At 40.4% G+C, this 26,236-nt stretch overlaps 1 protein-coding gene across 3 annotated transcripts in view; it reads right to left on the bottom strand.

The window, feature by feature from the left end:
• Positions 1-26,236, bottom strand: part of GLDC (glycine decarboxylase) — an 88,582-nt gene that overhangs the window by 20,037 nt on the left and 42,309 nt on the right. For 2 of the 3 annotated variants that reach the window (XM_044939901.2, XM_025281541.3), the window contains exons 12-18: positions 25,220-25,317; positions 24,653-24,737; positions 24,438-24,479; positions 23,343-23,485; positions 18,932-18,994; positions 6,661-6,736; positions 1,089-1,214 (exon numbers count right to left, since the gene is read on the bottom strand). In XM_044939901.2, coding sequence (XP_044795836.2) covers positions 1,089-1,214; positions 6,661-6,736; positions 18,932-18,994; positions 23,343-23,485; positions 24,438-24,479; positions 24,653-24,737; positions 25,220-25,317 — 633 coding nt within the window. The remainder of the gene's footprint in view (positions 1-1,088; positions 1,215-6,660; positions 6,737-18,931; positions 18,995-23,342; positions 23,486-24,437; positions 24,480-24,652; positions 24,738-25,219; positions 25,318-26,236) is intronic. The other variant, XM_006076448.4, reaches the window with a different exon arrangement.

The following is a 26,236-nucleotide window of genomic DNA, read 5'->3' as shown; positions in this document are numbered from 1 at the left end:
CATCTTGCTATGCTCATCTTGCCAAATCCATCCTATCCACTTTCCCTCCCATTCTATTGAAATTAGAATTCCCACTAGGAATGTTCTGCTCTGATTTAAAAAAAACAAACAAACATCATTTTTCTTTTGACAGAAGGCAAGCGTATAAGACATGTTCCTATTTTTTTTGACCAGAATGTCAGAGAAGAGGCCCACGTGAAAACAAAACAAACAAACAAAAATTTTAAATCATATCCTATATTGGAGAGACTTAATAATTACACATTTTGACCCAGAATATTTATTGGTAAAAACTTTATGGGGCAATGGGAGGTGGGGAGGTGGATGTGAGAGATAAAAAAACGTTTGTTTTTATCTTCCTTTTGAAGGTTGTTACATGAAGTTCTCAGTCTCCATGCCTAATAACCCCAACAAAATCGCATTGCCATTCGAGTGATTTCCTTCCCTTTTAAGATGCAGCCTCCAGTCCACCAGTGGAAAGCAGATACGGTTGCTAGGCAACATCTTCCTGAAGGTTGGGAGGTTGGGAGTTTGGGAGTGGGGGTTGATGTTGCAGGAAGGAGGATGGAATGTTGCCTGAAATTCAGCAAGTAATGGCTGGGACCATCACAAACATCTGCAAAATCTACATTTCTGTTTTAATCCCCAACACAAAGATTGAGAATACCTGTGACTTCCAGTTTGTTCACGGGGGAAGGAGAGGAAGATTGGGCAGGAGGAAGCAGGCAGATTCTGCAAGGACTAGTCTTACTATCACCATGAATAATTCATTCAGTTTCTTACACACGCACATATTAGAGGACGGAATTTCAGTTTAAAGGACCTTCTCCTTGTTAAAGAAGGAAGAGGTGAAAGAAACTATGGTCACTTTTACTCTGGACCAAAAATGTGACTCTTGCTTTCATTTTTCTTATAGAGATGGCTAGGTTTTCTGATTTTATGCCATTTTCCCTAGACTCATTCAGAGAAGGAACTGCAGTCTTTTAATGAGGATGCAAAAGAAGATAACGTTGACCTAAACCATCCCTGATCCTTGCCACTTCTTTCCAACCCAGACCTCCCCCATCTGGTAAGTGGAAGTTGAGTACCATAGCCTTGAGGTGAGCTGCGTCGATGTTTCCATATTTATCCACCTCCACAGGCTGAATCTTCATGCCTGCCATGTGGGCACTTGCAGGATTGGTCCCATGTGCAGATTTTGGAATGAGGCAAACCTTACGAACGAAAGGAAGGAAAGAGAGAAAAATCACCAGGCTGTTCATAATGACAGAAAAGTCCTACGAAATGCTTGGAGCATAAATACAATAGGTGCCATATACTCTATTTAAACTGACTGGTGGTGCCTTAATATCTGCTACAACTTCATGATTACTATATTGAAAAACAGTGTCCAACAGAGGAGTTGACACCTGGATCCCCAAATACTGTTCTCGAAAGACTTTCAGAATATTAATACTCTCCTTCCTTATCCCAGTAACACCAAAACAAGCCTAGGCTTATTCTAACCTTGCCTCAGCAATAATATGTAGAAAGCACCTTACAAGAACATGAGATTAGAAATTAAACTCTAGGACTCAAATGCACACATCACAGCTCCAGTGCTCTGCTTGGCTCTGCTGGGACCCAGGAGAGATAATGGTAGACTTTATCCCAAGGCCTCCCAGTGACAACACACCAGTGATGTCATCATCATTGGATGCTTACTCTGTGCAATAGAGTCTGTGCTTACATGAGAATAGCCAAGCACAAATGCCCATCAGTTTCTGCCCTGTGCTCACACAAGGCATTCACTGAGAAGGTTGGCATCTGTATAAATAAATGTCTAGAGGGACTTCTCTGGTGGTCCAGTGTTCAAGAGTCCATAATTCCAATGCAGGGGATGTGGGTTGGATCCCTGGTTGGGGAACTAAGATCCCACATGCTGTGCAGCACAACCAGATCAAAAAAATTAAATAAATAAATAAAAGGACCCTTTAGACAGGGACTGCTGCTGCTGCTGCTGCTGCTGCTAAGTCACTTCAGTCGTGTCCGACTCTGTGTGACCCCATAGACGGCAGCCCACCAGGCTCCCCCATCCCTGGGATTCTCCAGGCAAGAACACTGGAGTGGGTTGCTATTTCCTTCTCCAATGCATGAAAGTGAAAAGTGAAAGTGAAGTCTCTCAGTCGTGTCGGACTCTTAGCAACCCCATGGACTGCAGCCCACCAGGCCCCTTCGTCCATGGGATTTTCCAGGCAAGAGTACTGGAGTGGGGTGCCATTGCCTTCTCCGAGACAGGGACTACATCACCTCAAATAAGACTCCTTGGCTGGGAGGAAACATTTCTTGCTTTGTCAGGAGACTACTCCTCTCTTTCTAAACGGATCTTGGTGTTGCCAGTATAATTAGGGAAATGAAAGTTCTCAAAAAAAAAAAAAAAGTCTAGTGCCCATAGGTGCCAAAGGAACTCAGAATGAGGGGGTGCCACCTCAAGTTGAAGAGATCAAGAAAGAGTATTTCAAGAGCTTAAAGATGTGTTGAATTCTTATGGAAAATGGTTGGTGGGCATAATACTAAAATTCCCAGGTTTAAATCATTTTCATTTCCTGCCCCCAAATCGTGTGAGCAGAGGTGAAGACACATGCTCTGTGTGATCTGATGATGCCCCACTATGGGAAAGGGCACCCTGCAGTTCCTTCCAACAGAAAGCAGTAAGGAGAAGCAACGTCGATCCTGAAAACAATTCTGTTTTTGTTTTTAATTCCAGAACCAATACTGTCACCCTGTGAAGAAAAACGGACAGGCATTACAAAAATGGGCTTATGAAGGGGAAATTTAACTTAACAGCTGTTTCCTCAAAAACAGCAAAGCCATCTATTTAAGCAAAATGCATGTGACCCAAAGAGAACTATCAACAGAGGCAAAGATGAAATTACTTTGTTCTTCTGTGGACAGTTAGCACTTCTTTGACTGGTGACCCCATGAACTGCAACACACCAGGCTTCCCTGTCTTTCACTGTCTCCCAGAGTTTGCTCAAACTTATGTCCACTGAGTCAGTGATGCCATCCAATGATCTCATCCTCTTTTGCCCCCTTCTCCTCCTGCCCTTAATCTTTCCCAGCATCAGGGTCTTTTCCAATAAGTCGGCTTGTTCGCATCAGGTGGTCAAAGTATTAGAGTTTCAGCTTCAATATCACTTCGTCCAATGAATATTCAGGGTTGATTTCCTTTAGGATTAACTGGTTTGACCTCCTTGCTGTCCAGGGAACTCGCAAGAGTCTTCTCCAGCACCACAGTTTGAAAGCATCAATTCTTTAGCGCTTAGTCTTCTTTATGGTACAATTCTCACATCTGCACATGACTAGTGGAAAAACCATAGCTTTGACTATACAGACCTTTGTTGGCAAAATGTTGTCTCTGCTTTTTAATACGCTGTCTAGGGATATAAGGATTAGCAGGAAGAAAATGTCTCAGTCATTTTTTCAATGATTTGTTGCTGTTAGACATTTCTGATTTTCTATGTGGATCCTCACTTTAAAATTTGTGGTACTGTAAGGGACTTCCAATACCTAAGTTCTAGGACAATGTCCTAGGTTCTAGGACAGAACCTAGATTTGATATTTTAGCCAACACTAACTCTCTTTGGTTCATTTATGCCAATTTAGGTGGATTCTGTGTTTTTCTAACTCCCTAGTGCGCCTGGCATAGACCCAACATAGCTCATTTTCAAAAGACTTGCCGAATGAGTGAAGGATTAAGGAGAAGAAATCCTTTGCAAGGGAAATCAATTTCTTACCACTGGTCAAATCCAAAACCCAAAGGCCACTACTTTGCCTCAGGCAACTGAGAAAAGAAAAATACATACAGGTTTTGGGGGAGGTTTTGGTGGTGCTTTTTTAGTTTGTTTGGGTCAATGTATTCCCTTTGTATAGGAAATTCAATCACTGATCAGCAAACCTGAATTAGTGTTTGGCTAACAAATGAGTAATAATTATAAAGTGCTTAGGATAGTGCCTGGCACATGCAATTTTTACATAAGTGTTTGTTAAATAATTTGTAGTCTCCCAAATTAAACTGGTAAATCAAGAATTTGGCCATTGCATTTTAGGAACCTCTGAAATTTAACCTAAGAGCAAATGTGAAAATAACTTTCAAAACAGTTTGAAATAAAAAAAATCATCAGGAATCCAGGAGGTTCTATAGCATATGACTTCCCCACACATTTTTTTTTGCAAAACAGGATATATTTTACTAGTTTCTGTGATAGTCTATTATATGGGAGCAGCTGTCTTAGACATCTCTGATACAGAAAAATCCTCCATGATTATTTGAATAATAAATCATTTTCTTCTTCTCTAACTAAAAAGTCAGGTTAAATTAAAATCTTTAGGATGCCAACATTTCCAAACTTGAGGGTTCTGTTTCTACAAGCTCAATGACTGGGTAGTCGTCCCTGCCTCCCTCATCCACCCTCAAAATGCAGCATCCCACTCCTCTCTGTCCTTCAGTGGAATAACCTCTCCTAACACTTCAGTGATAGCAGTGTGAAGAATGGAGCCAGGAGAAGCATCACACACAAGGGGACTGAGATAGAAGGGAGGACTGGAAAAAACAAAGAAGGAAAAAGAGCTGAAAAGAATCCATGTGTCATATAAGAACTCTGTTGTTGCTGTTGTTTAGTCACACAGTAACGTCCAACTCTTTTGTGATCCATGGACTGTAGACCGCCAGGCTCCCCTGTCCATGGGATTTCCCAGGCAAGAATACTGGAGTGGGTTCCCATTTCTTTCTCTAGGGGATCTAACCAACCCAGGGGTCGAACCTATGTCTCCTGCATTGGCAGGTGGATTCTTTACCTCTGAGCCACTGGGAAACCTAGGAGAACTCTGCCCAGGCCCAGTCTCTCATCCTTTTTTTGTGACCTTTCTGGTTTGGCCCCCAGCTCCTGGACATTGGACTACCCTGGTGGCTCAGGCAGTAAAGCGTCTGCCTACAATGCGGGAGACTCGGTTTCAATCCCTGGGTGGGGAAGATCCCCCGGAGAAGGAAATGGCAACCCACTCCAGTACTCTTGCCTGGAGAATCCCATGGATGGAGGAGCCTGGTGGGCTACAGTCCATGGGGTCGCAAAGAGTCATACACGACTGAGCGACTTCACTTTCACTTTCACTTTCCTGGACATTAACAAACAGTTCCTGGGGTCAGCCTGGAGAACTAGGAACCAGTGCAGGATGGGAAGCGTCACAGAGTAGACAGAGCCTGTATTTTAGCTGGCCTTTTCTAGCTGGTCACAGGCCTTCCACAAGCACCACAGTGTGGATCCCAGCGGCTTCCCCATAAAGCAGGAACAACGGAGATGGTAACACAGAATGAATGGCTCCCTCTCCCGGAGTCCCAGAAACTTCACGGTTAAAGAGCATGAACAACAAAGAGTTCCAGGGGCTACTCAGTACAAGGAAGCCACAGAGGAAAAATAGAAAAGGCAACTCTAAATGTCAGTCATCTGGCAGCCTCTCATTGGATAACCAGAATCCCAACATCTCCTTTCTGACTCTATGAAAGCACTGAAATTTTGAGGTCCAAAGAATAACTTTAATTCCAAACTAACCCTTCCTTAGAAAATTGAAGAATTCAAACCCAAGTGAAAAAAAAAATAAAAAGTTGAGATATCAAGAAGGTGGGAGAAAAAAGTTTTTCCTCCCATTTTGTGAAAGTAAAATAGTATTTAAATTCTTCCCTGCAAAATCCAGGTAACTAGCCATAAATAATCTTCCATCTTTAATAAAACTAGGAATGGACTAAGACTGGGCTACCACCAACTGCACCCTACTTTTGTGTGCAGCCAGAAGGACTCCGGCCCCTTTTTCTCTAAACTTCCCGGGCTGGGCAGATGCTTGTGACTTGCTCCTGACTCCTACCCACTAATGCCATCTCCACAGCTCATGAAGTTCAAGGTCAGCGTGGCCACCACCAGGAACACAGGCTTCCTTCGGCCGCAATCTGAAGTCTGTGTTGTTAGGTCATCGGCTAAGGGCACTGCCTCAGCATTAGTGGAGGTCTGTGGTGCCCATTAGCACCTGCTGGTCCCACAAGGGCCTCCAAAAGCAGTTTGGACCCTGGAGACTAGACTCTAACTCACAGCAAACGATGAAACAGAACCGTGAACTCTGCTCCATGTCTTCTTTTGTTGTTGAGAGCTGAGAATCACTAATAAGGAATTTATTTATTCAATAAATATTTTTTGAGCATACATAGGGCAAGAACTGTGCTCAGGCACAGTAGGAGTTATAGAAGAATGAAAGCTTGGTCTCTGCCCTCTGTCCAGGCCTGGGGCCAGGGCTGAGCCAAGGACGGAGACTTGGAATGGCAACATTCCTTCCCCTTCCACCCTTTGCTCCCTGGGGGCAGCAGTTCTGCAGCCAACTGGTTAACTTTTACAGACTGGGTTTAAGAAGCCTTTTATCTCAAAATGTTTTTCCTCAAAATGGTCCAGTGAAACATCTTAGAGGCAAGGATCGTAATAGCCACTTCATAGACATTTGTTTCTTGATTATATGTTTCCCCAACTTCTTCCAAGAAGACTTGGAGGGAGTGTCCCTCAGAACAAAAGGGACCCTAAAGTTGAACCCACTGCCATCCCCGCACCCCACTCCAGTGGTAAGCACGTGGTTGATGCTCACCGTTCTGTGTGTCTCTCCTTTTGCATCTAAGTAGGCTCGGATAGAGGCCAGCCCAGCGTATTCCCCCTGGGCTCCGCTGCAAAGACACAAAGAAAAGGGTCAGAGCTTTATGCCTCTCTGCCTTCATGTACTCATTCAGTATTCATCAGGTACGGGCTGTATGTTCACCAACATGCGACACAAAGTCCCTCCTAGAAAATAGTAAGCTCGCCTAGGACCCCTGCGTGAGCCTAAAGCCTTGAACAACCAGAACAACACCTGGTCTGGGCACTATAGCTCACCCATTGCTACTCAGAGATGGGATTTCAACTCTCGCTCAGGACCATACATCTAAAAAAAATCATTTTCATTATGGAAAGTTCCAAAACTGTGCAACAGTAGAGAGAAGAATGTAAGGGACCACCACATTGTGCCTATTACCCAGCTTTAAAAATTAAAAGATTATGGTCAATCTTGTTTCTACCTACATCCCTCACTAACCCTCTCACTCTGAACTAGATTATTGTGAAGCAAAACTCAAGCATCATATCATTTCATCAATTCAAACTTCAATATGTATCTTTCAAAGATAAGAATTATTTTTTAAAATATAATTGCACTTATCACACCTAAAATGAGGAACAATAATTTCTTAATATCACTAAATATTTAGTCAATGATCCGATTATGCGGCAAAGGAATTGTACATTGAGTACAATTAATTGAGTGTAATTGAGTGTGGTACCATTTCCGACAGACTCGGGTCAGCTTTCCTAAGCCCCACATACTCACGGCTGCTAGAGGCTGGCCATACCCATCTCAGCAGTCCTTGAAGGCACCACTTTTAGAGCACATTTAATGACTAACATTCCAGGGAGGGGTGCTGAGTCAATCATAAACTGTTACTTAATGCTCTCAGTACTCTCTGCAGGAAGCAAAGGAAGTGAGTAATAGGTTTTTTAATCCCATTCAAAATGCATGTTTCCTCCATTTCACAAAATTACACCATCTTTTGACTCTGTGGAAGGCCCAGTGGTTTTGGCACTCATCCCTCCTGGTCACCCCGTAATAATGAGATCATACTCTAAAAAAGAACAAGCTTAAGAATAAACTAGATAAATTGTTTAATTTCTAAATGAAAAGCTAAGCTTGAGCCCTAGAAAACATTTTTTGAGAAAATGGTGGGATGGAACCAGTTGAATTTGAAATATCTGCAAACTAGTATAGGGACATTGATGGCTTGGTGTCAGGAGATGGCAGAATTGACGATTTAGGGCTCAGCATGAGAAGAGGACAGAGCAGAGGAAAACATCTGGAGGTGCAAGGCTTGGAGTCTGGCTGAGGAATAAAGGAAAGTGGTGAATCCACAGTGTGGGTGCCACAGAGCAACAGAAGAGACTAGATGAGCTAAGGAATAACGGTAAGTGTAAGCTGCTCCAGTAATTAAGCACTTCCTATTTGCCGGCACTGTGGTGCACAGACAAAACACAGGTAAACGAGAACCATTGCTGCTGTCCCCACCAAGCATTTTATAATTTTTTTTTTTTTGACCTCAGGAAATGTATAGACTAGTATTATGCATGGAGCAGCTCTGCAATAAATGTTTAGTCAATCTGTTCAAAACTGAGTTCTTCTTCCGTCCAGACAACATTAATGTCATCATTTCGCCCATGGAAAAGGACTTCAACAAATGGACTTTGTCTCTACTCAATACTCTGTAATGATATATTTGGAAAAAGAATTTTTTTAACAAGTGGATATATTTACATGTATAACTGATTCACTTTGATGTATAGTGGAAACTAACACATTGTAAATGAACTATACTCCAATAAAAATTAATTTAAAAATGGATTTTGTATTTCCTTCTGTGTTTTTCTCATGACTTCTACTCATCTTGTGTTGGAAGATCAATCAAAGAAGGAAAGAAGAGACTGGAGCTAGGAGCCAGTAATCTAAGAGAAAGGCAGTATGCCAAAGACTTGATCAGAAATGCTGGATGTTTTCTGGCTTAGATACTCTTAAAATCAGTCATGTTCCAAAAAAGTGCAAAAGATATATTCTAAGTCCTACATAAGGATTATTCCTGGGGTACTATGAAAATAAAGGGAATTACTAGTGCCACCTGTTGGTGAAAAAGCATTATGAACAGTATCTGCTTATCTGCATAACCCAGACTGAGAACTCATCAGAAAAGTACTACATGTGGAAGGGCAGCTAGGATAGTGGTTTTCTGACATCTATTCAAAACCAAGGGATTATACTGCATAGCACAGGGGACTCGATTCAATACTCTGTAATGGCCCAAATAGGAAAAGAATCTTAAGAGTAGATATATGTATATGTATAACTGACCCACTTTGCTATAAACCTGAAACTAACACAACATTGTAAATCTACTATAAAATAAAAATTAAATTTCTGCATAGTTACTTATGAAAAAGTTAACATAGAACCCATTTTGCATGACTGCAGAATATGCTACAATTCATGACTTAGGGTGAATCCTAGAAGTCGCCAAAATTCATGCTGAATTATACTATTCACGAACTGAGAAAACAGTAGCGTGTTTTATTTATAATAGTCAAAGTGGGATGTTGTCTTGATATAAGTCAAAAGGTATTAAAAATGTGCTCTAGAGAAAATGATCATGTTATGTATGGATCATAACTGAAAATTTAGGTGCTTATAATTTCAGGTTTATACATTTTTTGAATTATTCTTGTTTTAATTTTCTCTAGATATCCTTCCGAAAATCACTAAATAGGTTAACACACCATTGTAGCTCACACACCAATGGCCACATTTAATGTGCAGTTTCAGAGAAGTTTTCTTTTAAGCCGTCTACTAGTCAGTGGGCCTATTTTATTTGTAACAACATCTGAAAGTCTTAAGTTTTCTACACGATGTCCCTAAAAAATATTACATTTAAAAAGACATTTTTGTGAAAAAGATTTTTTGAGTGATAAACTGTAAATTTAAATATGAAGTGAATTCCTTCCCATCTATAATATCTAACACCTAGCCCATTGCAAAAACTGAAACATTTGGAAGCTATAATATGCATTATTATCCAATGAAACCAAGATTTTTGTAGATATAGGATTATTCTAAAATTTATATGTAAAGACAAAGCAACTGAAATAGCATTCTGAGAAAGAAAAAAGAGGAATCAGTCCTGCTTCTAACGTCAAAGCTCTCCTTGACCTGATGTCCCTTTTCAAGTAGTTGGACAACAAGCTCCTCTGGATCTTAGTCTCCATCTGTCACATGGGGATAATGCCACCCAATTTACAGATGAATTTAAAATTAGTATTATAAAAGTAATACATTCTTCTGATTTTTTAAAAACTTCATCAATGAAAAAAGGGATGAAGCTTAAGGTAAAAAAAAAAAAAAAGCCCCTAATTCTTACCAGTTTTACTCCCTCAAAAGAAGCACTATTACTAATTTCTTGTGATACATAATGTTTTTTGTTTGTTTTTTACTGAAGGATAGTTGCGTTATAGAATTTAGTTTTCTGTCAAACCTCAACATGAATCAGCCATAGGTACACATATATCCCCTCCCTTTTGGACCTCCCTCCCATTTCCCTCCCCATCCCACCCCTCTAGGTTGCTACAGAGCCCCTGTTTGAGTTTCCTGAGTCATAGAGCAAATTCCCATTGGCTATCTATTTTACATATGGTAATTAAGTTTCCACATTACTCTTTCCATACATCTCACCCTCTCCTCCCCTCTCCCCATGTCCATAAGTCTATTTTCTATGTCTGTTTCTCTATTGCTGCCCTGTAAAATTTTTCAGTACTATTTTTCTAGATTAGAATACGATATTTATCTTTGTCTTTCTGACTCACTTCACTCTGTATAATAGGTTCTAGGCTCATCCATCTCATCAGAACTGACTCAAGTGCGTTTCTTTTTATGACTGAGAAATATTCCATTGTGCATATGTACCACAACTTCTTTATTCATTCATTCATCTGTCGATGGACATCTAGGTTGTTGTAATGGGCATCTAGCACTATTGTAAATAGTGCTGCAATGAACAGTGGGATACACGTGCCTTTTCCAACCCTGGTTTCCTCAGGTATATGCCTAGGAGTGGGATTGCTGGGTCATATCATATGGTTTTATTCCTAGTTTTTTAAGGAATCGCCATACCATCTTCCATAGTGGCTGTATCAATTTATATTCCCATCAACAGTGCAAGAGAGTGCCCTTTTCTCCATACCCTCTCCAGCATTGTTTGTAGACTTTTTGATGATGGCCATTCTGATCGGTGTGAGGTGATAACTAATTGTAGTTTTGATTTGCATTTCTCTAATACTGAGCGATATTGAGCATCTTTTCATGTGTTTGTTGGGCCATCTGTATGTCTTCTTTGGAGAAATGTCTGTTTAGGTCTTTTTCCTGCTTTTTGATTGGGTTGTTTGTTTTTCTGGTATTGAGTTGTATGAATTGCTTGTATATTTTGGAAATTAATCCTTTGTCAGTTGCTTCATTTGCTATTATTTTCTTCCATTCTGAGGGTTGTCTTTTCACTTTGCTTGTAGTTTCCTTTGCTGTGCAAAAGCTTTTAAATTTAATCAGGTCCCACTTGTTTACTTTTGTTTTTATTTCCATTACTCTAGGAGGTGAGTCATAGAGGATCTTGCTTTGATTTATGTCACTGAGTGTTTTGCCTATGTTTTCCTCTAAGAGTTTTATAGTTTCTGGTCTCACATTTAGGTCTTTAATCCATTGAGTTTATCTTTGTGTGTGTTGTTAGGAAATGTTCTAATTTCATTACATGTAGCTGTCCAGTTTCCCCAGCACCATTTATTGAAGAGGCTGTCTTTATCCCATTGTATATTCTTGCCTCCTTTATCAAAAATAAGGTACTCATAGGTGCCTGGGTTTATTTCTGGGCTTTCTATCTTGTTCCATTGGTCTATATTTCTGTTTTTGTGCCAGTACCATACTGTCTTGATGACTGTTGCTTTGTAATATAATCTAAAGTCAGGAAGGTTAATTCCTCCAGCTCCATCCTTCTTTCTCAAGACTGCTTTGGCTATTCAGGATCTGATCACAGCTTCAATTTCAGTGCTTGTGACTCGGTTGTTCATAATTTCTATTTCTTCCTGGTTCAGTCTTGGCAGGTTGAACTTTTCTAAGAATCTGTCCATTTCTTCCAGGTTATCTGTTTTATCGCCATATAGTTGTTCATAATGGTCTCTTATAATCCTTTGTATTTCTGCATTGTCTGTTGTAACCTCTCCTTTTTCATTTCTACTTTTGTTGATTTGATTCTACTCTCTTTTGTCCTTGATGAGTCTGGCTAACGGTTTGTCAATTTTGTTTATCTTCTCAAAGAACCAGCTTTTAGTTTTATAAATCTTTACCATTGCTTCTTTCATTTCTTTTTCATTTATTTCTGCTCAGATATTTATGATTTCTTTCCTTCTACTAATTTTGGGTTATTTCTGTTCTTCCTTTTCCAGTTGTTTCAGGTGTAAAGTTAGGTTGTCGATTCGATATTTTTCTTATTTTTTGAGGTAGGATTGTATTGCTATAAACTTCCCTCTTAAAACTGCTTTTGCTGCATTCCATAGGTTTTGAGTTGTCATGTTTTCATTGTCATTTGTTTCTAGAAATTATTTGATTTCCTTTTTGATTTCTTCAGTAACCTGTTGGTTATTTAGAAACGTGTTGTTTAATCTCCATGTGTTTGTGTTTCTTACAGGTTTTTTTCTTGTAGTTGAAGATGCTTGATATGATTTCAATTTTCTTAAATTTATTGAAGTTTGATTGTGACCCAAGATGTGGTCTATCCTGGAGAATGTTCCATATTCACTTGAGAAGAAAGCATACTCTTCTGCATTTGGATAGAATGTCCTGAAGATATCAATGACATCCATCTCATCTAATGTATCACTTAAGATTTGCGTTTCCTTATAAATTTCCTGTTTTGATGAGCTGTTCATTGGTGTGAGTGGGGTGTTAAAGTCTCCTACTGTTATTGTGTTACTGTCAATTTCTCCTTTTATGTCTGTTAGTGTTTGTCTTATGTATTGAGGTGCTCCTATTTGGTTGCATATATATTTACAATTGTTATGTCTTCCTCTTGGATTGATCCTTTGATCATTATATAGTGTCCTTATCTCTTGTAATTTTCTATATTTTAAGGTTTATTTGTCTGATATAAGGATTGCTACTCCAGCTTTCTTTTGCTTCCAATTTGCATGGAATCTATTTTACCATCTCTAACTTTCAGTCTATATTTGTCTTTAGGTCTGAAGTGGGTTTCTTGTAGACAGCATATATATAAGTCTTATTTTTTTTAATCCATTCAGCCAGTCTGTGTCTTTTGGTTGGAGCATTTAATCCATTTACATTTAAAGTATTGACATATATGCTCCTATTGCCATTTTCCTAATTGTTTGGGTTTGATTTTATAGATCTTTTTCTTCTTTTGTATTTCTTCACTATATAAGTCCCTTAAACATTTGTGTAAAGCTGGTTTGGCGGTACTGAATTCCCCTTAACTTTTGCTTGTCTGAAAAGCTTTTGATTCCTCCATCAATTTTGAATGAGATCCTTGCCAGGTACAGTAATCTTAGTTACAGATTTTTCCCTTTCAGTACTTTAAATATATCCTGCCATTCCCTTCTGGCCTACAGAGTTTCTGCTAAAAGATCAGCTGTTAAATGTATGGGGTTTCCCTTGTATGTTACTTGTTGCTTCTCCCTTGCTGTTTTTAATATTCTCTTTGTGTTTATTCTTTATTTGTTTGATTAGTATGTGTCTTGGCATGTTTCTCCTTTGGTTTATCCTGTATGGGACTCTTTGCTCCTCTTGGACTTGACTATTTCCTTTTCCATGTTGGGGAAATTCTCAACTATAATGTCTTCAAAAATTTTCTCATACCCTTTTTTTTTTTTTCTTCTTCTGGGACCCCTATAATTCAAATGTTTGTATGTTTGATATTGTCCCAGAAGTCTCTGAGACTGTCCTCAGCTCTTTTCATTCTTTTTACTTTATTCTGTTCTTTAGAAGTTATTTCCACCATTTTATCTTCCAGCTCACTGATTCAATCTTCTACTTCAGATATTCTGCTATTGATTCCTTCTAGAGTATTTTTAATTTCAGCAACTGTGTTGTTTGTCTCTGTATGCTTATTCTTTAATTCTTCTAGGTCTTTGTTAATTGATTCTTGCATTGTCTCCATTTTGTTTTCCAGGTTTTTTAAAATCATTTTTACTATCATTATTCTGAATTCTTTTTCATGTAGTTTGCCTATTTCTTCTTCATTTATTTGGACTTCTGTGTTTCTAGTTTGCTCCTTCATTTGTGTAGTATTTCTCTGCCTTTTCATTAATTTTTTAACTTATTGTGTTTGGGGTCTCCTTTTCCTAGGCTTCAAGGAAAGTTGAACTCTTTCCTTGAAGAAGGTTGAATTATTTCTTCCTTTTGGTTTCTGCCTTCCTGAGGTTGGTCCAGTGGTTTGTGTAAGCTTGGTATAAGGTGAGATTTGTGCTGAGTTTTTGTTTGTGTTTGTTTGTTTTTCCTCTGATGGAAAAGACTGAGTGAGTGGTAATCCTGTCTGCTGATGATTGGGTTTGTATTTTTGTTTTGTTTGTTGTTTAGATGAGGCAACATGCACAGGGTGATACTGGTGGTTGGGTGATGCTGGGTCTTGTATTCAAGTGGTTTCTTTTGTGTGAGTTCTCACCATTTGGTACTTCCTAGGGTTAGTTCTCTGGTAGTCTAGGGTCTTGGAGTCAGTGCACCCACTCCAAAGGCTCAGGGCTTGATCTCTATTGCCTGCAGTTAGTTGTTGTGGTCTTGATAAGTTGATGAATGAAAAGAACCCGAGGTCTTGCAAGGTCCTCTTCAGGAGAACATTGAGAAGGACCAGAATCCTGTCCTGCCTGCATCTGAGGTCCACAGGCATGGCCTTCTCGGAGGAACCGGACATTTCACAGGACCATGACTCTGCAAAAGGCTTGCAGAACCACACTGCGCTTGGGAGCCAGAGTATGAAGACCACATGAAGTGTCTTGTGACAAATAATGTTTTGATGTTCAACATTTTAATGCCAAACTGTCCTCGTTAAACCCTTCTTTACTTTAAAAATACCATCCTCAAATAGTTAGGAATAAAAAAATGACCCAAGTGAAATGTTAGCTAAGAAACTGACATTATGGTAAAACTAATCACAGTAAAAGGATTAACAAAACAGCTACTGTGTCAAAATGATCTGAATCAGTATATGGCAACCTCAGAGGACCACTCTCAAGAAAACATGATAAAGTGAGAAAACATGGTAAACAGGCAGGATAAAGAGGATATGCTTCCATACCTCAGAAGGAATTCAATCAAACTCTCTGTTGCATAACTCAAATATTCCCAACAGTATCTAGGTCTCTGCTTCAAATAGCTTTAAATAAAACCCCCTCAACATGTTCTTACCAATCTCTATCTAATTTGACATAAATTCTACATTCTATGCTTAACCTTTGAATTCTGGGCAAAAAAATATCTGGACGGATCTAGCCAACCTAACCTTTCTGGTATCTCAAGAGCACCTTAAAGCAGTGGTTTTCAAACTCACATCCCCAAATATCCCTGGGGGACTAGGGAGAAATATAAAGTCTTGGCTCGCACCCCAAGTGTACTGAATCAGAATTCTAGGGGTTCAGCCAAATGCAAGAACCATCCCTCGAATGAACTGGTTCAAAATTGGGAAGGGAGTATGTCAAGACTGTATATTGTCACCCTGCTTATTTAACTTCTATGCAGAGTACATCATGTGAAATGCTGGGCTAGATGAAGCACAAACTGGAATCAAGATTGCCAGGAGAAATATCAATCACCTCAGACAATGCAGATGACACCATCCTTATGGCAGAAAGTGAAGAGGAACTAAAGAGCCTCTTGATGAAAGTGCAAGAGGAGAGTGAAAAAGTTGACTTAAAACTCAACATTCAAAAACTAAGATCATGGTATCTGGTCCCATCACTTCAGGGCAAATAAATAGAGAAAAAATGGAAACAGTGGCAGACTATTTTCTTGGGCTCCAAAGCTACTGGATGGTGACTACAGCCACGAAATTAAAAGACACTTGCTCCTTGGAAGAAAAGCTATGACAAACCTAGACAGCATATTAAGTAGTAGAGACATCACTTTGCCAACAAATGTCTGTATAGCCAAAGCTATGGTTTTTCCAATAGTCATGTACGGAGAGAGAGTTGGACCCTAAAGAAGGCTGAGCATCAAAAAATTGATACTTTCAAACTGTGGTGCTAGAGAAGACTCTTGAGAGTCCCTTGGACTGCAATGAGATCAAATCAGTCAATCCTAAAGGAAATCAACCCTGAATATTCTTTGGAAGTACTGATGCTGAAACTGAAGTGTCAATACTTTGGTCACCTGATGTGAAGAGCTGATTCACTGGAAAAGACACTGATGCCGGGAATACTGAGGGCAGGAAAAGAAGGGGGCATAAGAGGATGAGATGGTTGGATGGCATCATTGACTCAATAGACTTGAGTTTAAGCAAATTCCACGAGATAGTGAAGGACAGGGAAGCCTGGGGTGCTACAGCCCATGGAGTCACAAAGAGTCAGACACAACTGAATGACTGAAGAACTACAACAACCCCTCCAAAACCTTACAAACTGAAAAAAATCCAAATATACTCTTGAGAGTCAAGAAGTTAGGGAGAAGAGATCCTTCTCATTGCTTTATATTTCCCCAAAGATGGCTCTTTTCATCCTTCATCCTTCTTTCTCTCTCTAGCAGTCTGAGTATCTCCCTGGAAATCAGTCTCTCATCAGAGAGGGTCTCTGACATGTGGCCTCCCAGAGCTCTCCGTAGGGGAGGGTTCTTAAGCTGCACTAGGCCCACTAGGAAAATGAAAGTAAAAGTTGCTCAGTCGTCTCCGACTCTTCCCAACCCCATGGACTATACAGTCCATGGAATTCTCCAGGCCAGAATACTGAAGTGGGTAACCTTTCCCTTCTCCAGGGGATCTTCCCAATCCAGAGATCAAAGCCAGGTCTTCCGCATTGCAGGTGAATTCTTTACTAGCTGAACCACAAGGGAAGCCCTAGGCCCTCTAGGAAAGCAAGTCAGAAATGATCAATGACATGTCTGCTCAATGACACTGACCATGAACTTAGGAAAGAAGGGGAGGGAGATGGCCAATATCAAGTGTTTGACACTCTTTGTTGTCCATGGTGGCTCAGATGGTAAAGAATCCGCCTGCCATGTGGGAGACCTGGGCTCAATCCCTGTTGGGGAGATCCCCTGGAGGAGGAAATGGCAACCTACTCCAGTATTCTTGCCTGTAGAATCTCCATGGACAGAGAAGCCTGACAGGCTACAGTCCGGGGCAGGGGGCGGTGTCACAAAGAGTCGGACACAACTGCGTGACTAAGCACAGCACACAGTGATCTGCACACCACAGTCATGATCTTGTGATCATGACTTAGCCTTCAAAGGCCAGTTTTAAAGTTCACTCCACTGGAAGATATGAGTCACCTAACTAAACCTCCCTCTTTGGGGTTCCTCCAGGGCAACACACTTTCCAACCAAGTAATGTACATTAGAATCACCTAAGAGCTTTTTAAACACTCAGTGAGCCCGGGTATTGCTCCTGGAGGAGATTCCAATGTAGCTAGTTTACAGGTGGGGAGGACATGGCTCCCTGCATAATTCTAATATGAAGCCAGGACTGAAAGCCCTGCGGCCCTGTGGTTTTCACGGTGTGGTAGCCAAACCAGCACATCAGCACCACTCAGGATTATATTAGAAATATGAATTCTCAGGCCTCAATCCAGACTTATTAGATCAGAAACTGTGGTGGTGGGGCTGAGCAATTTCACAAGCCCTACAGGTGATTCTCATGTATAATCAAGTTGGAGAATCATTGAGTGTGTCCTGTTCACATCTCATTTAAGAACCTTACCAGGAGGAGATTCCAGGAAAGTAACTGCTAGTTGCATCTACACTCAAGATCACAGTTTGCAGTTTTTAAAGACAAAAACAACTTCCGCACTATTATAAGCCAAGTAAGCGAATAATAATTCCAGCTTGTCTTTCACTTTAGATATCCATGGAAGGTGTTAATTACTGTTTCTGTCTGCCTCAAATGGTACATCATAATTCTAACCTAGCAGTTCCCAGAGTATTTATTTGTGTGCTGCTGAATGATTTTCAGAGTGTCACCATGGTATGGGGAGCAAGCTGAAGCAAGCTGTCCTGGGCACAGTAGGAAATGGAAAGGTAATTAAATATTATTTGGTTATGTTCTCCACCAAGCTGGAAATACTCTCTAGGTTTATAGACTGAGCAAATAAATAAGAGAAATGGGGACAAGTTTCTTGACATTTGTGTTTTCAGTTCTTTAAACAACTTTGGGATCTAACTGTTGCAGGAAATAGACCAAGTGAAGGCTTGGCTACTCAAACCAAAGATTTCACGCCACAGTTTATGGTTATAAAATCCTTCATCATCCACATTTATCAGCCATCCCTCAATGAAATCTCAAACAAATCAAGAAGGCAGTGTTCCTTGCTTGCTGTACAGGAGACAAAACTACGCCTAGCTCTAGGGAGGAAGCCACATAACAGAGCTCTGGGGACCTGACATATTCCGGGTGCTAACCTTTCCTTTGCGCTGCTGATTTCCCCTCAGAAAAAAAAATACACTGAAGAGAAAGGCCATATGGCAGCCTCCATCCAGGCAGGAACTACTAGCGAAAGAGAGAATAAATGCCTTCTGTGAGCATAATACAGGACTGAGCCGGATTGGAAGACATTATGAGGGCCCAGGAGCAGAGTCCAGGCAGAGTCATAAGGAAAACATGCAGAAACACTCAGGTTTATGCCTGAAAATTGCATTTCTCCTGCTTAGGCATTTTAGAACCGTAGAGCTGCACTTCAAGTCCACTTGATGTTAAATATTCCTCGATTCTACAGAGCTTGGCTCTTTTTCCCTTTGTTGCAAGCCTGCCTCATTTTGTTTGAGTACTGCATTGCTGCAAAGGAAGACAGGTGGTCTGCCTCAACCCCAGGGCAGGTTCAAAGCCAACTTCATTATGCCATCAACTGATGGCAAAATCCCCCTGAGATCAGGAGTGCCAGAGTGAAAATGAATCTGTAAGTGTTTTGCCATATGCATGCCCCCCACAATAAAAATAACATTTTTGAATTGTATTAAAAATATATATCATGATTTAAAAAAAATTTTAGTAATATAAAATACCATAAAGACAAAAATTAAATATCATTTGAAATTCTATCACCTTGAGATAATTATTTGGGTGTCCATCCTTTGATCCTCTTTCCATCTATGCCTCTGCATAGATCTGTAAAACAGTATGGCAGTCCCTCAAAAAATTAAACACAGAATTACCATATATCCAATAATTTCATGTCTGGGTGTACACCCAAAACAACTGCTATGGCTCAAATAGGTATTTGCACACCAGTGTTCACAGCAGCATTATTCCCTATAACCAAGAGGTCAAAGCAACCCAAATGTTCACCGATGGGTGAGTGGATAAACAAAATGTGGTATATACATACAATGGAGTATAATTCAGCCTTTAAAAATGAGAGACATTCTGACATGCCACAACATTGTCAAACTTTGAAGATGTTATGCTAAATAAAATAAGCCAGATAGAAGGACAAATATTGTATGATTCCATTCATATGATGCACCTAGAGTAGCCAAGTTAATAGTGACAGAAGGTAGAATCATGGTTGCTAGGGGCTGGGGTATGGGCTAAGTGAGGAAATATTGCTTAATGGGTACAGAATTTCGATTTGGAAAGATAAAGAAGTTCTGGAACTGGATGGAGTTCTGGAACTTGACGGTTTTACAATGATGTGAAGGTAATGAATGCCATTGAACTTGACAGTTAAAAACAGGTAGAATAATAAATTATGCTCTGGATATTTCACCACAATGAAAAACTAAGGTAGAAAATATTTAGGAAGTAGCAGCTGATGCTACTTCCTAAAAATTATGCCATACTTACCTTTTAAATATCATGCAGTAAGAAAAAATGAAGGGAAACATATTCAGATTCCAAACTTTCGGTGACTGGACTCTAGAACTCTATAGACACATTAACCAATTCCAACTAGTCAGGCATAATAAAAGCACCAGGAAATGGTCCCTTGATAATAAGAGATTACTAAACCCTCTGTTTTACAAGTGTAACTTCAGTGGCTAACATGGTCCACTAAATTCTTTTTCTGTGAAGGGTGGTCAAGAAACTTGTGTTTCTTCTTGCAGTAACTATAAAGCTTACATTGGTCCCTGAGATTTCACTGCCGCTGCTACTGCTGCTGCTAAGTCGCTTCAGTCGTGTCGGACTCTGTGCGACCCCAGAGACCACTAGCCATCAGTAAATCGTGACGAACTAAATTGTAAGTAGTTAGCCCTGTGGTAGACTGACTCTGAGACCTGGAACACAGAATTATAAGACCTGGAAAAAAAAAAACTACCACAAATAAACCAAGATGGAGGCTGTAGTAAGCTAAAAATAAAATCATTCACATACAATATGTGGTAGATGCCTTTCTCTTTTCCCAAATGAGACATCTAATTTCCTAACTCACTGGAAACATAGCCCCTGTATTTTCCCAACAAAGAAGGAGGCATTTCCCCATCTGTCACAGCAGCCTCTGCTTAGGACCAGAAATATCTACTAAGCTTCAACGGAGCCTCTGTAACTCTGAAGTCAGCTCTTGGAAATGGGTAGTGTGTCCAGGAAGTTCTGAGTTGGAGAAGGCATCACTGCCCAGAACTACAAAATAATAATGATTTCTTTTCCTCCTCCATGGAAAATGGGGTCTCACTGGCAATCATACAAATGAGGAGAGTAAGAGAGAGAAAGAGTATCAGGTCAACTGAGGAGGAGAGAGAAACTTGTAAGATGATGGTTCTCAACCTTGGCTGCAAGCTGGAATCACCTGGGGGACTTTAAAGAAAAAAACCCATGCGTGCATCCCTTCCCTCACTGTACTCTTTTCCCATCAAGATGTTGATTCTATCTGGGACTGTGAGCTGAACACCAGGATTTTTTATAGACTCATCATATGAGTCTAGTTTCTAGCCCAGACCTGGGAACCACTGCTTTACAAAAGGAGAACCTCCTCATCCTTCAGTCAGTCTTCTGGAGACTCTGCCCAGGACCTCAATTTTTTGCAAGAGCTAATGATTTAAAACATGTTAAAGAGGTCCTGCAAAATAGCTCTCCAATAAGATAACAGAAGATGTGATCATATTCCATCACTAGAGGGCAGTTTCTTCATTGTCAGTACTTAATTAAGGTATTATTGCCTTATGTGAATTCACTCAGGTTCCTCTTGTAAAAAAAAAAAAAGAAAAGCTGCATGATGATTTTTTAATGAAGGTATACTACCACCTGACTTTCATAAACGTCAGTTCCGTCCTATTTATGAAATGGGTGTTTGAGAGTCTAATATTAAAAAGGTTTTGTGTCCTTTTATTTGTCATATGCCCTCTTCCTAAAGGGTTTGTATTGTATGGGATATGTTGTTTTCATAAAGTGTACGGCTCTGCTGTTACCTATGTTACCAAAACAGGAGGGAAGGTGTGATAGTATCTGACTAAGATCTGATTACTTTCTGTCTCAGAAAGTGAGCCAATAAATTGGCTCAGTTTTAAAATCACTTGATTTTTTAATCTTGAAATAGAAATTTGGCATTTCTAACAAGCTTCTAGGTGATGCCAATGTTGTGACTGCTGGTGGAGAAACCACACTGAGTAGTGGGAGGTAGAGAAGCTGGGGGCAGACACAAGATTCCTCTTCTGAAGATATCCTCAGATGTTGATGATATGTCTGCCTGCCATTCTACTCCCATGAAGACAGAAAGACCACAGATCCAGTGGATCCAAGCTGGATATGCATCAGAATCATTTGGTTGCTTCTTAAAAGCAAAGATTTTTAGTCTCAACCCCTGAAAACCAGTAGGTCTCGAAGAGGGCCCAGGAATTTATATTTTTTAACAAGTACCCAGGAGATGTTATGATATCCTTCTGTTTTTGTTGTTGTTGTTATTTTCATGTTTAAAGGCAAATGTATTCCATTCCTTTCCATGCAAAACATAATAAGGTATCTTATATGCTTGTTGTTTCTTTTCCAAATGAAGTTTGAAAACTTGATTTGGAGCCTCCAAGTAAGTCTGGATCCTCCAACCTTGGAGAATCCACTCATCCTCTACAGAGAGCCATCTTATACAATGTTCTGCTAAGCATCTTACATAGGAGAGACTTGCTGACTAGTTAAGAGGTTTGTGCTGGGAGAAGAGCTAATGTCTACCGTCTCTTCTGTTACCATCAAGCTCACAGAAGGGCCATTGTCAACTTGTATCAAAAGATGCCTACAGAAGCCATTCAGAGAGTCCATGGCAGGGAGGAAGGCACCAGACAAGAGATTTGCTCTTCTATGATTGGGTCAAGAGTCTCAAAGTTTCCATTAAGTCCTAGTCTCCAAAGCCATGCATAGTTAGTTACTTCCACTGCATTCTGTTGGAACAATCACAAACTTCCACTCAGATACAAGAGGGACTGTAGACCCCAGTACTCACTGGGAGGAGTGTCAAAGTCACACTTGACTGGCCACTACATTTCTCTGAGCTTGCCTGCTTTTGAAAATCACTTTTGCTCAAAATTTTTTATTTTACAGAGACTAAGGCCAGAAAAGGGGAAAGGATCTTTCAAGGTTATTGACATAACAAACTAGGATTCAGACTCTCCTGGTCCTACTAGATTGAGGTATTGCTGCTTATAAGGAGCTCAATTCTGATTCTTAGACGGTAAGATGGATGTAGTAACTACCTTTCAAAGATGGCCACAGTGAACCAGGATTTTCCACATTCACAACCACATGTTGGCCCCTCCCACATTTAATTTGGGCTGCCCTAAATTTTTCCAGTGGTCATGTATGGATGTGAGAGTTGGACTGTGAAGAAAGCTGAGCGCCGTAAGAATTGATGCTTTTGAACTGTGGTGTTGGAGAAGACTCTTGAAAGTCCCTTGGACTGCAAGGAGATCCAACCAGTCCATTCTGAAAGAGATCAGCCCTGGGATTTCTTTGGAAGGAATGATGCTAAAGCTGAAACTCCAGTACTTTGGCCACCTCAAGCGAAGAGTTGACTCATTGGAAAAGACTCTGATGCTGGGAGGGATTGGGGGCAGGAGGAAAAGGGGACGACAGAGGATGAGATGGCTGGATGGCATCACCGACTTGATGGACGTGAGTTTGAGTGAACTCCGGGAGTTGGTGATGGACAGGGAGGCCCGGCGTGCTGCGATTCATGGGGTCGCAAAGAGTCGGACACGACTGAACGACTGAACTGAGCTGAACTGAAAATGCTATGACAGATAGAATGCTCTGGAAGGGATGCTGTGTAACTCCAGAGGCTGAGCCTTAAAAGGCTTGCAGCTTCCACATCCTTCCACCTTGGAACACCCCACTTTGAACCCAGACCCAATTCTGTGAGGGTGCTTCAGCAACCACTGGAGAGGTCCACATACTCAACTGGACTCCAAGCCAACAGCCATCACTTCCTGCCCAGCTCTGAGAATGAGGCCACTTTGGATCTTCTAGTCATCCATCCCAAGGGGTATTATACTACAAAAGATATCTGAAAAGACAGAAGAAGAAACCCCTATACCTGTTGGGCTGGAAAGAGATTCGATCGTAGCCAGTGAGTTCACACAAATCCTTCTCGAGTTCTCGGAAAAGCTGCTGGTACCCTTGAGCTTGGTCCAGAGGCACAAAGGGGTGGATGTTTGCAAATTCTTTCCATGTGATAGGCTGAAGAGCAAGAGGAGAAAGCATATGCATATGTAAACATTGTAACAGTAATAACAATACTAACTTTGATGATGATGATGATAGCAATAGCTAACACAGAAATTTCTTACTGTGTGTCAGGCACTAATCTAAGCACTTTAAATAAATTCATTCATTTAACTCTTACCACAATCTTATAAAATAAGTACTATTACTGTCTTCATTGTACAAGTGAGTCACAGTGGCCCCGGAAAGGGCACTTACACAAAAATATAACCTTTTCCTATTTTTTGAGGAACAAAAAGGCCCCCAAATTGATTTATATCCATGAAACTCAATGAGTTGTTTCAAGCATGGTTTATTCAAACTCTTGCATAGCATATATATTATTCTTTTTTTCATTAAGCAGAATAAAAAGCCAACATAAAAGTAAATGAAGAAAATCCTATTACAATAGAAAATGATTTTCTTTTCCTGATGTGATTTGTCATATCAGAATAATCCTACAGAAAAAAAGAAACATGCCGGCCTAGTACAGATACTTACCAAACACCACAGCAGGATACAAAAACCTTCTGTTGATACAAGGAATAAATTAAAACCTCAATCTCAACCCTTTGGGACCGAGAAATGATATAGAAAGCTTAATTCCACCTGAGCTTAACAACTACAAATTGATAAAAGCTTTTAACATGGCAGATTTAAAAGGGAGTCTGGGGTGGGAGAGGTAGGAAGACATAAATGCTATATCTTAACTTATTTTAATATTTAAAAATAATTTCAGTCTTAAATGTAAATGATCAGGTTGTGATAAAGTTAGGGTTTCTGCCAAGATTGTTTAAGAGTGAGGCAAGGGATTTCTAAAGTAGTTATTAATCACAGTTCCAGTAGCAGCTTCTCTCATTACCTACTTATGCACAAGCCAAGACACTGCTTCTGGTAAGTCCCCTCTTAATAGACATGACCTACTTACCGTGAGTTCAGATGAACTGTTGAGCTTCATGGTACAGGACCCCTTTAAGAAGCACAGCCAAAGTGTATTACGTTAGTGACTTCCTATGTTCCATCTGATCGGTCCTCCCATCTCCCTGAAAGGCCAACCATTCATCTCTCTTGCAGCATATTAGGTGTGACCCAAAGAAGTGGAATCAGGGTGGGGTGGGGAATGGAAATAAAGGCAATAATTACCAGTGGAATCATGCTATGCACAAGGGAAATGTCTTTGTTTTCCAATCTCTTCATGTATCGGACAATATTTGTTTCTGAGTGATAGCTGTGAACATAGAACACAGGGTTTAGGCCAATATAATTAAATAAGAGCCCACACACATCTTTCTAAAAGGTTAAGATACACTGAGATCTACCTTCAACATACAGATCAAATTAGGCCATGAGCAACATGCCCACAGAGTATCAGAGAGAAGGGCATGGACCACCCCCCACAGACCACAGAGGATTCCCTAGGACAAGAAGCTGCCCATGGGCATGAGAGAAAGGGCTGGAAAGAAGACGCTGCTGAGTCCCTGGGTACGATCTTCAGCCTGGCAACCACACATCCAAACTCCTATCTTCTCAGGAGTAGAATTACGGGTTATGGTGCCCAGGGAGCAGAGCCATCAGGAAATATGATGTGCTTTCTGCCCAGGTTAGAACTGGGATTTAGCAGTTACTCAGGCTGAACCACAATAACTGTATCGTAGTTGAAGCCACTCTCCACTGTACTCCCAATGCAGAAGTCACACAAGCCACACAAACCTGTTGAACACTTGATGTGTGAGGAATGGGCTAGTCCTCTTGAAGGCAGTCCCTAGAATACCTCTCCACTCCTCACCCATGCTTTCAGCAACCAGCTCCTGCACGGAGAGATACAGACACTGAAGGGCGGAAATCATGCCTGGAACCACATGTGAAGCAGGCTTCCATTAAGCACGTGTTGTGATAGAGCACCGGAAATTCCCTACCACCCAACCTCCCGCCCCCCATCAGGGACATGTGGCATGGTGCAAAGACAGAGGTCAGGGTCATGCAGTGTGGCAATTCTTCAAAATACCATGTTTAAATTCTGTTGAACTTAGCAACAGTAAATAGAAGCTGTACAATTTTTACTGCCAAAACTAAAATTGACATCTCCTGCATGTTCCATGGATAATGAAGCAAGTTACAGTAAATTATTTTAAAGGGCTATCTAAAAATTTACCATGATAAAGCTCAAGTAAGGATTCTTATCTGACACTGCTCTTTTGTCTTTGAGAACAATTCTAATAAAATACAAATGTCAAGGCCATTCAGTAGGATAAGGAACAGGCTCCTCAACAAATGATGCTGAGAAAACTGGATAGACACATGCAAAAGAATGAAATTGGACCCTTATCTTGCACCATACACAAAAACTAATTCAAAATGGATTAAGGACCTAAATCCACAAGCTAAAACTATGATATCTGGGACTTCCCTGGTGGCCCAGTGGCTAAGACTCCACGCTCCCAATGTAGGGGGGCCCAGGTTTGATGCCTGGTCTAGGAACTGAATCCCACATACTGCAGCTAAGGATTTCCACATGCTGCAACTAAGAACCAGTGTGCCAAAATAAATAAATTAAATATTAATAAATAAATAAAATAAAATTACAAAACTCTTAGAAGAAAGTATAGAGGCAAATCTGCATGACCTTGGATTTGGCAATGTCTTTATGTCACCAAAGCATGAGCCACAAAAAGCAATGTCTTTATGACACCAAAAACATGAGCAACAAAAGAAAAAATAGATAAAAGT

This window comes from Bubalus bubalis, chromosome 3, assembly GCF_019923935.1.
Source record: "Bubalus bubalis isolate 160015118507 breed Murrah chromosome 3, NDDB_SH_1, whole genome shotgun sequence".
Classification (NCBI taxonomy): Eukaryota; Metazoa; Chordata; class Mammalia; order Artiodactyla; family Bovidae; genus Bubalus; species Bubalus bubalis.
This window is presented reverse-complemented; position numbering and strand designations above follow the sequence as displayed.